Here is a 13,157-nt window from a genome sequence, read left to right as displayed (position 1 = left end):
GTTAACTGTATCCATGTTGGTGTATACTGGGTAACTTTTATATCTTCTCAGGAGAGACTACGTGTTTTGTTGATGGTTTGGTGTGGTTGTAAAAAGAATGATTCATGTTTTGTTTTGACGGGATGAATGTTTTTATGGTAAACAGTATAATCTAGTACAAAAACGTGATGTCTGGACGGACGACAGTAAACAACAACGATGATGATGATTATGATGGTGATTTTTGATGAATGGCAGTCAGTAGCAGGTAAAGATACTTACAGGTGATAAGTTACTTGTTTGCTGATTTATGACTGCCGTTACGATTGGTTGGGTTTTGTTTTGTTATATGGCGGCTTTTGATTTGTGACCTTTATGGAGTAGTTACTTTTTGTTTTTTTGTTGACATCAGAGACTGGAAATCCGGATGAAAATGAGCGTGGTTTATGGTTTAGGAAGAGGTTTGTTACTTGAAATTCAAAACTTTATTGTTGGGGACTGTAGTTCCGTTCAGATCAGAAGTGATTGTGATTTACCCATATTTTGATAGAAGTTAGTATTTGACAATCATGCGTTGGGCGCCATTTGATAGTGAATTTAGTTTAAAGAAACATGAAAGGTGTGATTTAATTTGAAAATTAGCTTGAGCTTGGTTTGTGTAATCGGAAGAACCAGTTTAAAAGAGTTCTGCCAACGTTTTGGTGAAAATTTAATTGTTGACTATCTTGCGTTGGGCGCCATTTAGTTAATTTTAAAGGAGATTCAACAGTGGAATGGGTCTGATATTTATAATGAGTAATGAGAAGAATTAATATAAATGAGTCTAAGCCAAATTGCAGTTTACTCCAATTTTCAGCTATCATTCGTTGGGCGCCAGTTAAATAATTTCAAAAGAGCTTAAAATATGTGATTGTGTTTTGCTTAAAACAAGCCTATTTTTTAATTACAAAAAAGAAATATAAATTAGTCTTACTCATATTTTGATAGGAGTTGATTTTGAAGCGTAATTCGTTGGGCGCCAGTTAAGTTGATGTGAAAATCATTCATCATTTGATATCTAGTAGAAATTCGTATAAAAATCAGCCTGGTTTTGAAGGTACCTTTAAGGGATTTGGACACATTTTTATGGAAATCGATTTTCAACTCTTTTGCGTTGGGCGCCATTTAGTTGGATTCAAATAAGCTTGAATAGTGAGATACGTTTGATGCTTACAACGGTTTGTAAAGAGAGAAGAACTAATATAAATGAGTTATAATCAAGTCGATAAAAGTTATTCTTGAATCATTACGCGTTGGGCGCCATTTAGTAAGTACTTAAGCTTAAAAAATCTTAAAAACTGCTACTGAAAGTACGGGTTCCATTGACCATCAGAATGGCAGATAAAGAGACATAAAAAAGATTTACATACATAATATTAGAAATTAATTCTCAATTATGTGGCGTTGGGCGCCAGTTAACTTTCAAAATTCTACAAATGTGATATTTTCTAAAGTTTTGATTACGAGGTTTTCTTTCGTTTACTTATTGAGGTTCGTGGACTAAGAAAAACGAGGTTAAGTCACATTAAGGTACAATTTAACTTCAATTGTCATGCATTGGGCGCCACTTAGTTTCACATTGGTTTAAAAAAAAGCTTCAAATGTACTTGTTATTGAAGGAATGTAGTCTAAGAGTTGAATAAGCCTTATTAACTCGTCTTATTAATCCTCTTACCCATTCAGCAAAAAAAGTTTCATCTTAAATGAAGTAAAATTCAAAAGAATTCATTGTGTAAAGAAATTTAACGAATTGATTTTTATTTAAAATTCACTTTAAATACTTTTTCATCTTACCTATCTCCTGTCAACTTAAACCACAAAAAGAAAAAACTAAGTAAAAATGTATACATTTGATTGAAAAATATTCACATCTGTGTAATTTTGTTTTCCACAAAAAAAAAATAACATCACTCCATTTACATATTCGTAAAAGAAAACGTTCCTACACTTTTCTTCCTTCTTTTTTTTTTGCAATTTAATTTATCCGATTGCCGAACAATGTGAAAACCAACATCTCATTCTTCAGCACTCTCACTCTTCTCTCACTCCCATAACATCCTCAGGACAATAAATCAATTGCAATGCCTCTTTCTGTGGTTTCAAGAAAAAAAGTTAAAAAAAAAAAATCGTGAAAATCCCATACCCAATTCCCATCTGGTCGACAGATATTCCCGAAAACGAAATTTCAACAAAAAAAAGAAGAAAAAAACGTTGGAAAAAATCGCCTCTTCTTTGACTTGTATGTTTCTACAACCACAATATGTCTTAAAAGTCCTTGTTTTAGTCCCCACGGCGGCATCTGAGCAAATTCAGGGAAGAGAGACTGCGATTTTGATTTCAAAAAAAAATTTTTTTTTTCTTTTTTTTACGAAAAAAAGTGTAAAAATTATCTTTGTTCTACCATTTTGTGTGGGAAAAAAAAAACAAAACACAAATAAAATTCATTAAAATAGGTGTTGCATGTTAAGCAAAAGTAATTTTTTTTTCCTGCAAAAAAAAAAAAAAAAAAACAGAAACAGAAAGAAAAATTGGAACCATACAAAGGAATCGGAGTATTTTTGCCAAAAATTTTACAAATAATTGAAATAAAACAAAACAAGAAAAAACAAAAAAAAAAAAAAAGATGAAAACTTTGCACCTACATCGAATTCGAATGCCCATTCTGATGCTGCTGCTGCTGGATATGCTCTGGATGGATTCGTATCTGTATCTTTCCATCTGCAACTCGCTTTTGTGTGAAGTTTTTTTCTTTTGTTTTCCAGTATTTTCAGCTTAATTTTTCAACTGTGTTTCTGATAGTATAAAACAAAGGAATTCCGGGATTATTTTGCTATTTTTGTTACTGTTTTTTTTTTTTGTTTTCTATTTTATTTCTTTTGGTCATGCGGCGTATTCCTGTATTTTTTTTTGGTTATTTTTGTTTTGTAATTTTTTCAGTATGATTCCCCCTTGAAGGCATTTTTTTTTGTGTGTCTAGATCAGAAGAGAAGGCGATATATACATATATTGGTTTTGGACCAGATGAGTTCCGGATACTAGAGGTGGTGTTACACATATAATAAAACAAATATCGAAAAAATTACAGTGCAACACAAAAATAACGAAAAAAAAATGTGAAAATAATATAAATATAAATGTAAAATAAAATGTTTAATCGCACGTTGCATTGGGTTTTAAAAATTATTTTTATTTTTAAAATAAATACACACGTTTTTCTATGGAGGTACATCAGAATGTTGCAATGATATATATAAAGAGTTTATAAGGAATGAAGAGTATTTTTGGGAATATATACCTACTAACGAAAGTAAAACAAAAAGTTTTTGCATATCGTGGAAATGCATTCAGGAAATTGTAAAGCAAAATTGTTTAAATTCAATCGAAATTTATTTTATTTGTGTAGGTATTGCACTATGTTATGTTTTTACATTTCCTTTATTGGTGTTAATACAGAATTAAGATTAAGAAACAGTAATTTGTGATTTTCAATTAGGTACCTAGTTGTTTAACAGAGTTAGCAAAAATATGTCTTTTGCAGGGTGTTTAGTATTTTCATTTTTATACCAGAGTCATTCCGTCAGAAATTGAACCATGAACAAATTTTGACATGCATATTTGAACACAGGGAAAAGTGATTGGAAGAAGAGAACCTAAATCCGTTTTTATTTCATCTTATTTCAATTGAAGCTCTGAAATGTTTTTTAGAGCTTTCATATTTGTGCCCATGATTATGAAAGTGGACTAAGTCACTTTTTGCATTGTTTGAAGAAAAACTACCATAATAATTTTCTTATAACGATTTAATTATATTTCTTTTGTGAAATCACTAGAGGGGCCATAAAGAAGTTTATTTACCTACTGCAATTTCGCTTTCAAATAAACTTTACCTCTTAAATAATAATAATTTTTAGGCTAGATTTGATGCCATTTTTAGCAGTGACTTAATCCACTTTCATAATTAAGGGCACATTTAATACCTATATTCAATGTTTAAGTTGTTTTCCGAGGTTTTATTTTTAGAACCAAGAATATCTGTAATAATTAACCTCCTAAATTTGAATTATGTTAAGTCCAAAATAAATTTTCTACTGAGATTAAACTCCTTAAAGTAACAGGTCAATAATATTAAATTATGTAGGTAGTTCTAACAAAGAAAAAATTATAAAAAATAATAAAAATTATTTCAATTTTAAGTGGAGCGATTGAACGTTAAAATTGAATTAAATTAGTTCTTATAAAATCACAGGACTCTGGTAGATATAAGTTATATGAAACATTTTAAAAATATTTTATTTTGTTTTTTATTTTTTTAATAAGTTATGAAAAAATTATTTAGTGAAAAGCGTTCAGAAAATATTCTGGTATTGGACTCGACCCGAAAACATTTTTTATGATTTATGCTTTATAAATTAAAAGTAAAAAAAAGTAATGCTGAAAATGAGGTACAAATTGGACTCAAAAGTTCATAAATTGATATAATTGAACTGCACTACGAGTTGAGAAAGTGAGTAAATTTTGAAAAAAAAAAATTAAGTTCTTGAAAGAAAACTTAAATAAAGTCATAATTTAGAAAAAAAACAAAAACTCTTCATTGAAGAAAGTATTTGGTTGGAAAATGGATGGTGCGAAATAATATCAGATGAAATAGAACTTGATTGTTGGTACAAAAATTTACTTAATGAACGCGGCTATTTTCCAAAAGCGATATCGCTAAAAGGTGAGTCCTCTTTTGTTAAATTCTAGTTTTGAATATGTACATACATAAAAAGGTGAATTTTCCAAAATCAAATTTTTAAAAGTTAGGAAAATAAGTTTTTTTTCGGTATGAGTGAACTGAATATTATAAAAGCTCTTATATTATTTAAAGAAACGCAGCAAAACTCGTTTTTTTGTTGTTTGTATTTCAACTCTCCCTGATGTTGATGAAAAAAAAAAAAAAAAAGATGTAGAATTTATGGAAATTTAAAACTTCAGCATAAGTTTACTGATTTCGCAAATTTAGTCGAAATCGGTGAAAATTATCTCATTTCAAATTTGAATTTTGTTTGGAGCATTTGAAATGAATCGTAATATTGTACACCTTTATACTTTATGATAGAAATACACTTATAGGAGCAAAAAAATGTAATCAAATTTTGCGCTCTGTAAAAACAATAATTGATCGTGAAGTAATCGACATACATGAATGTTAATGGTACCATTGAAAAGCTTGAAACAAAAGCTTTAAGTCAATGCTAAGACTTCAAAAATCCGTTCGTTGGTTCCATCCATCTAACATAAATGAAGTACGTAAGGAAAAAAAAACTGAAATTAAAACACAAATTATCTGGAAAATTTAACATTTAAAAAAAATTAAGTGCAATTCATTGACAGACAACGCTAATACTATCGTTGGAAAAAAAAGACTGAAATTGAAACAGAGAGTATCTGGAAAATTTAACATTAAAACAAAAATGAAGTGCAATTTATTGACAGATAGCGGTAACACTATCGTATGCATTTTTATGTTTTTACCAACAATTCAAAGTAAAAAATACAAGCTTTAAAATGAGACCATGAGACTTTGAATAAAAATATTTTATCCAAGGCAATTTTTGTTTTTAATAAAATATAATTTATTTGATTCCGTTTTTTTGCTCCTAAGTGTAGAACGGAAGTTTATAAAAGTAGGTACCTACTTTGTACAGTGGTAGACACCTATTGATATTTGAATTCGTCAATGAATTATTTGACTGTGGAGACTTAAAAAGACTGAACAAGTTAACTTTATCGAGGCAACTTTTTTTGTGAGTGAAATCTAAATACCTTTTTTTGTAAATTAGAATTTGTTTTTGAAATATTCTGATACAGAAGTGCCAAAATACTGAATATTTGAAAATCAGTTTCGATTTTCTCATCATTGTAATCGGCCTCTGAGAAATTCTAAGTTAGAATTTGTTAATTCTTTAAAGGTGGTAGGTACCTAACATCCTTTTTATGGGTGAATTTATCGTGAGATGTAAAATTAATGTGTTCAACACGTTATCTTACAAACCGTCTTGAAAGGTGAAAGTGGAAAGCTTGAGATTTAAAAAATAAAGTAGTTCTGTAATTGTAAACAAAAAGTAAACAGCACCAAATATTACCTTTTTGACAAAATGAATGAGATTACATATATCTTTAGGTATTCAAAAAAATTGTTTATGAAGGCGTTTAAATTTCATCACTTAAACGCCTTAAGTCATATTTTTCTTCCATCACAGTTGAAGAGCCTTCATTGTCCCAATTTGAGCAAAAGGAAATCGAGTCAATTTAATATAGCAATATACTACCTTTAGCAATCAACTATTTATTTAATTTTCATTACCTGGAGGAAAGTAAAAACCTCTGTATGAATTTCTTTCATACAAGTTTCAACTAAGCCACTTTTCACCTATTCGTCAATTTTAAAAACAAAATTTACGATTCAAAATATGAGCTTGAGGCCCATTTGCTCATACTAGTCATAAATTCTAATCTTAGATAGGTCGAACATAGCTCTAAGGTTTTACTTAGTTTATTCTAAGTTTCTAAAAAATATTTATGTTCATCCTAGCAACGATTTACTTTCATGCGAGAAATCGCTGAGAACTTCAAATTAAAATGTCAAACGACACAAACGTCAGTTTATTTGAATTGTTTTTGAGCAATTTACAGGGAATAATTCAACAAATTTGTTTGTTTTGGCAATTTTAATTGCAGAAAAAAGTGTAAAATAGTGAAAGTGGCAATTAAAGTGTATTTAATTTAATAAAAAAAAATATTTATTTGACAGAATTTGTTTTGTAAATATTTTTGTTTGTCAAAAGTTAATATGACCAATATAAAAACAAAAAGTGAACAGTGTTTCAAAAATGTGTGTTGTAAATTTTACCATCGGTAAATGGTTAATGCTAATGAATGTGAGTAAATTTATATTAAATTGAAAATTTATTTCCTTTTTTACCACATGCATACATTTTTCAAGCCGCGTTCATTCTGTTTTGGTCAATAAAATACTTTAAGTAAAACATAAAATCCTTAAGTTCTACTATTTCTTCCCTCTAAGTTATGTCAAACTTAGAGCAATTTATGACACAATTTTAAGTTCGTGCAAACCACTATGTAGAATTTAAGGGTTTATGTTTCACATAAATATTTAAGACTAGTTTCAGCAAATGGGCCTGAATAATTTAACCTTATGCTTAACATAAGACACCACAAAATTTGTTTTTCACAAAATAACCTACCTAAGTAGCTTTTTTTTCAATTCAACTTTTATTTATTGTTAAAAATTTGTATGTTCTTGTTTTCCCGATGAAAACTGAATTTTTGTGCACGCTCAAATGAAAATCACGAAATATTACCAAATTGACATTTTCTGATGCATTTTCCTGATCGTTATAACTGTTTTTTTTTTTTTTTTTTTTTTTTTAGTTAAGTTTGAATGCTGAATAACAAATGAAAACTTAGGTTATTCACATGTCGTGACCAGTGAAACAAAGCATGAGCCATTTTACAATTTAGTGAAATCGTTTCCAAAGAACTTTTTGAATAATAGATTTATTGAGTTATTAGAACTCGACTCGAGTTATGACTAATGATTTGACTTAATTTTAGTAATGATTTCTTAGGCATGTTAAGCCTATTGAGTTTTAGTACCTTTAGATTAGATTTAACCCTAAGTTAACTAAGTTATTAATACATATGTAAGACTTTGAAGAAACTCTATTCTGTAAAATCTAGTTTTTTGGGTTTGGGAGTCGAATTAGCTAGTTTACAGGATTAACAAACTCTGAGTTATCTCCTTGAGTTAACACTGAAAGCTATTGTTTTTGGTAATGAAACTTTTTCTTGTTTATTTGTAGACAGGTAAATAAGGCAGATAGATTTAGAGAATGCTTAATAGTCCGCACCACACGAATGTCATTTTACAAAATCGTTTACATTAAAAAGGATTTGAGAATGTTTTAAGGTAAAATGGGTGTAAAAAAAAATAAATAAACATCACTTACACTGCATTGAGAACGCTGGTGACGATGGCATACTACTAATTTTATCCTCTGGTCCAAAACGGGGTGGTACCAAACAAGACAACATTGGAATGATCAATATTATTTAATTATTTCCACTTGTAATTTTAATTTTCTTCAATTTTTTTTTTTTAATTTCACTTGAATAATTTTTTATAATTTTTATTCCCACATTTTTCACTTTCTTTTTTAATAATTTTTCTTTCCTGTGCCTTATTCACTTTTGAAATTTTGTTTCCACCTTATCGAAGAAAACCCACAAGTGAATTAAAAAATAACAACAACACTTGTGTGCGTATTCAAGAAACAAAAAACACAAAATGGATGAAGATTCAAAAAAAAATTAAGGGAAGTGCGTTTTTGTTCAAAAATGAATCTGTAAGATTTTTTGTGTGTTGTTCGGGAGGAGTGTTTTTTTGTTGTTGTTGTTGGTGGGGTAAATAGTGCAGCAGGTTGTATTAATTTTTGTGTTTTTTTTTATCTTCAAGGATCACTTAACGTTCTTTAGTTGATTCCATTGATTTATCCAAAAGGAATCTTTTCATAAAACTTTTAACTTTATCCAATGAATGCATATCTTTTAGATATTTCCTTCAATAGGTATAATTCACAAATTGTATATTTTCATTTACAGAGTATCCGACAGGTGCGCGTCTTCAATATAATCAAGTTATATTCACATTTGTAGGAAGGTGTGAACGTACCTTTATTCTAATCTGAATCACTGTTATTAACTAACCGCTCTCGATTAACAAAAAAATCCCATTTCAACAAAAAAAAAATCTTTTTCATTCATTCAAAATTTTCTTTGTTTTTTTTTGGGATAAAAAATCGTTTTGAAAATGTTTTTCTTCTTTTGTTTTTATTTGTTTTTTTATTTTAAATTTTTTGCGTAAAAACCGCTTTGTTGAAAAAGCACGTTGTTGATGCCGCGACGTTCTGGTCGCTACTATATTCGTTTGGTAATTGTATTGTGGAAAAAAGCGCCCGCCGCCACCGTCGTCGACGACACCGTGTGTTTTCCCCGAAAGTATCTGAGTATCTCTATCTGAATAAACACAAAAGAACAGCAGCAGCCAGCCAGCAGAGCAGGAGGACGACGACAGACACACACACGAAACACACTCTAGTCCGAATATGAAATGAATATAAAAACAAAAAATCATACAAAACGCTTTTTCTACCCTCTACAACTCTGGTGGTGAGTAGAGTGGATGAAATTCTCTATATTCCGTACGATAAAACGGAGAAACGAAAACGTAAATAAAAGAAGGAAGCAGCAGAAAAAAAACAACCGTTTTTAACAGAGAAAAACTCCCGTAAACTCGCTCAAATATGTTGAAAAAGAAGAAGTCTTCTTCTCATTGGTATAACGGTGTGTACCTCTTTACGTACGTTATGTACCACGTACGTACTGAGAATACCTAGGATAGATACTTTAGATTCACAACAAACATCGCATCTCACAGAATCTCGAAAAACTATAAGAACGAAGAACCCATAGAAAAAACAAACGCGCTCCAGGCTCTGGCAGATCACAATTATATGCGTGTGTGTGTGTAATATTACCGTAAGATAGAGAGATTACACTCCAAACGGTATTCTCTCTGTGAGTGTTATTTTGTTCGAAGTGGATGCGAATTATGATGATGACGATGACGACAACAAAAATACACAAGTACCGTTAAGAAATTTGGATGGGGGATGATTATCAGAAGATGCGTACATGCACAAGTGGAGTGTGTGTATGTTGTTTACACGTAGGTAGATTATGTACTTTACGGACAGTGTACACTCCTCCTTATGAACTGCGTATTCGTATGGAGTTGAGAATAGTCTTGGAGCTTCAAGATACTCACGGTATATATATTTTTTTTGTCTACCTCTATAAAACCTGAAGATGTGGAAACTTTTCGTGAGTCTATCGCACAGGGGTGGTTAAAAAATGTGACTGTAGTAGTTGTGTGTCTCTCTTATATACAGAAAATTGAGTGAGTTCTCCATTTTAAAGTTCTATTGGGATTTAGGGGAAGTTGTTTGGATTTTTTGAGTGAACATGTAGCAAGTTCGTCGTTGTAGATTGTCAATTAAGCGCTGGTACTCACTCGTTCGAAATTGGAATCAAATTGTACAACACCTTTAATGATAAGGTGCTTACTGAAGGGGAAGTGTATTATGAATGTATTGGTGTATTTTAATGTGTTTATATGGTAAAAAAAAGCTCAAGTTGAAATTGAGAGATTTGTTAAGTAGTGTAGGTATGTATATTGGAGAGCCATTGGAGTTCATATTAAGTAGATAACGTTTAGGTACTTTTGGACTCTTTAACAGATTATGTTAAATAGTAGTGGGGCGGAATAGGTACAAGGGAGTTCATTTTGGGGTGATGAATTTCATAGAATTTAGTATTTGAGTGAAATGTGGTTTTAGTAAAACTCATGAGGATAGAATCAAGTGTTTTTTTTTTTGTCTAGTGTTTTTTGTGTTTTGTTTTTGTCTGTACAACAAATGCAGCATTCGTGCGTATATAGTTGATGTCATATATGAAGACTGCCTGTTGATGAGTCTGTTTAAATATTCTTAGTGAAAAAGGGAATTTATTTTTTCTTTGTCTTTCGTTGTTGAGACTGTAGATTTTTAATAGAAAATAGAACAGAGAACATCGATTAGTTGAGAATGTGCTTAAATTAACTTAACATTTTCAATATAAAAATATTCTTGTAATCTTATCTGAAAAATATCTAGGTAGGTACCTGCCTACCCTCCTATAGTTCAAAAACTTTGTGATTTCAAAATTAATAGGTTTTCTCATAAGGTTTCTACATTTAGGTAATAGGTATTTAGGTACTAAACAAATATCCAAAACTTAAAATCAAGATTTTTTTTGGTACCTTTGCACTAGGTATAGAGACCAGGTAGCCTGATAACTTAAGTTGTGAAAATCTCAAAAAAAAAATTTTTGACTGACGAATAAACTACCGACAAAAACACTTCACTTACTTCTATTTTGTCTGATTTTCATTTAAACTCAAGTCTTGTTGTTTTTCAACGTAGTCTCTTAAAACCTAAAATTTGCAATTTATCATTAAAAGTGCGAATGATATTAACAGTTTTGTTTGTACATTCAAATTGTTAAAATGTTGACAAATATCAGTTAAAAACATAAATTTTGAAAAGCAAATTCATCAACAATTAGAGAATAATACTCAATCTTCATTTTGTAAAGCCAATCTAATTTCTTCCAAAGAATCAGCAAATCATTCAGAAACGTTAATACCGCGGCTTTTGCGGCCTGTTTTGGACTTCCAAAGCACTTTTTTGAACGTTTGCACCAGTGGCGTACGTTGAGTCGCTGAGGCCCCAGGGCAAGACTAAATTTTGGGGGCCCTTTGATATTTGGGGGCCGCTTAGATACAAAAACAAAAGTACGTATATGCCATACATGTTTTTTGTATGGCTTATTTATTTTTAAGGTTTATTTTAATGTTTTAATATGTTCGTAATGCACTTTGCTATACTTACTTAAATTTTCTATCATAAAACTAAATAGTTGTACTAGGGGACCCCAAAATTAAATAATGTTTCGAGACCCCTAAAATACAAATTTTTTTAGCTTAGAATTGATAGTTCTTGGGGCATCTGTTCTGAAGTAATATGTACATGTACATATTTGATTTTCCATCATCAGACATATTTTATTTTATTTTGGGGCCCCTGAAAAATTATTTTTGGGGCCTCAAAATTGAGTGCTTAGAGGCCCCTAAAATATAATATAATTTTTTTGGAGCCAAGAATTAATAGGTATTGGAGCCTCTGATCTGAAGTAATATTCGGAATGCCACCAATAAAATAATGTTTTTATTTTTGTTCCTGATTTATTTATGTTGGTACCCCGGAATTGATATTTAATTTTCTATTTGATTGTTTTGAACCACTGAAGTAATAGCTTTTGAGGATCCTCAAACAATATTTGTCATGCCATCAGAAAATTTGATAAATATTTTTGGGCTCCTTAGTAATAGATTTTTGGGCCCCAAAATTAATATTTGATTGGCTCTTAACTAACGGGGTTCCTGAAAAATTATTTTTAGGGACCCTTCATATAATTTTTTTGGAGCCCCGAAGTCATATTTTTTGAGGCTCCTAAAGTAATATTTAGTAATCCATCAACAAATGTAATTTAATTTAAAAAACAATTTTTTTTAATTTAATTTTTTTTTGCGGCCCCGAAGTAAAGGCTTTTGGGGCCTGAAGTTGTTTTTTGCTTTTTTGAGGCCCCTAATGTATTATTTGTGGTTGCAAAGATTTTTCAAGTAATATTTTTTGGGGCCCTAAGATAAAATTATAATTTTTTCTCAATATGTATTGTGTGGCTACCAATGCATTATACATTACACTGAATGATATAATTTGGGATTCAAATACATTTTAATTTACTTCGTAGCTCAATTTATGCTAACAGTTTTCTTCTCTGCATTGTCTCCAGTTGGGGCCCTGGGCTCAGTCGGGGGCCCCGGGGCGCCGCCCCGCTTGCCCCAAGAGAGTGTACGCCCCTGGTTTGCACTATTTAGACCATAATAAATATTTCCCGAAATTCAATCGAACTTAACTATTGATTTTTGAGGTTGCTGACGCAGTTGATGTAATAAGCACTGAAACAGGCTCCAGATCAGTTTTAATAAATTGGAGTCTTAAAAGTACAAACCAACGACTTTTTAATGAAGAATCTTCTTCTACTTATCCAGCAAAAAGTCTTTCTATTGTACAGAATGACCATCATTTAACTTTCTTTAAATCATCAAACCTTCAAAAAGCTTATGAGAACCGTAAATAGAGTGCTAGTAGGATTCTACTATTGTTAAGGTGCTAAATTTGTTCTTTTCTCCGGATCAATAAATTTAAGAAACATGGTCTGCTCATACGATTTTAAATTAATTATTCATATCGATATCTCAGGTTCAAATAAAAAATTTTGTACATCAGGAAGACTTAAGTACCTGTCTGTAAACTATTAATTTGTTTTCTGTAATAATGTTTTTAACAATTCTTTCACTATAACGTTGGCTAATAAAATAAGAAACAATTAATTGATCAAAATATTTTTTATTT

The 13,157-nt window shown here is 30.4% G+C and overlaps 1 protein-coding gene across 1 annotated transcript in view; it reads right to left on the bottom strand.

Annotated features, from left to right (window-relative positions):
- LOC129913232 (zinc finger protein 1) overlaps positions 1-9,527 on the bottom strand; it is a 68,930-nt gene extending 59,403 nt beyond the window's left edge. Inside the window, exon 1 of the mRNA XM_055991815.1 lies at positions 8,031-9,527. Within this exon, the coding sequence (XP_055847790.1) occupies positions 8,031-8,115 (85 nt within the window). The 5' untranslated portion in view covers positions 8,116-9,527. The remainder of the gene's footprint in view (positions 1-8,030) is intronic.
- Between the last annotated feature and the right edge of the window lie 3,630 nt (positions 9,528-13,157).

This window comes from Episyrphus balteatus, chromosome 3 (assembly GCF_945859705.1).
Source record: "Episyrphus balteatus chromosome 3, idEpiBalt1.1, whole genome shotgun sequence".
NCBI classification, from domain to species: Eukaryota; Metazoa; Arthropoda; class Insecta; order Diptera; family Syrphidae; genus Episyrphus; species Episyrphus balteatus.
Note: the sequence above shows the minus strand (reverse complement) of the source record. Positions and strands in the feature narration are given on the sequence as shown.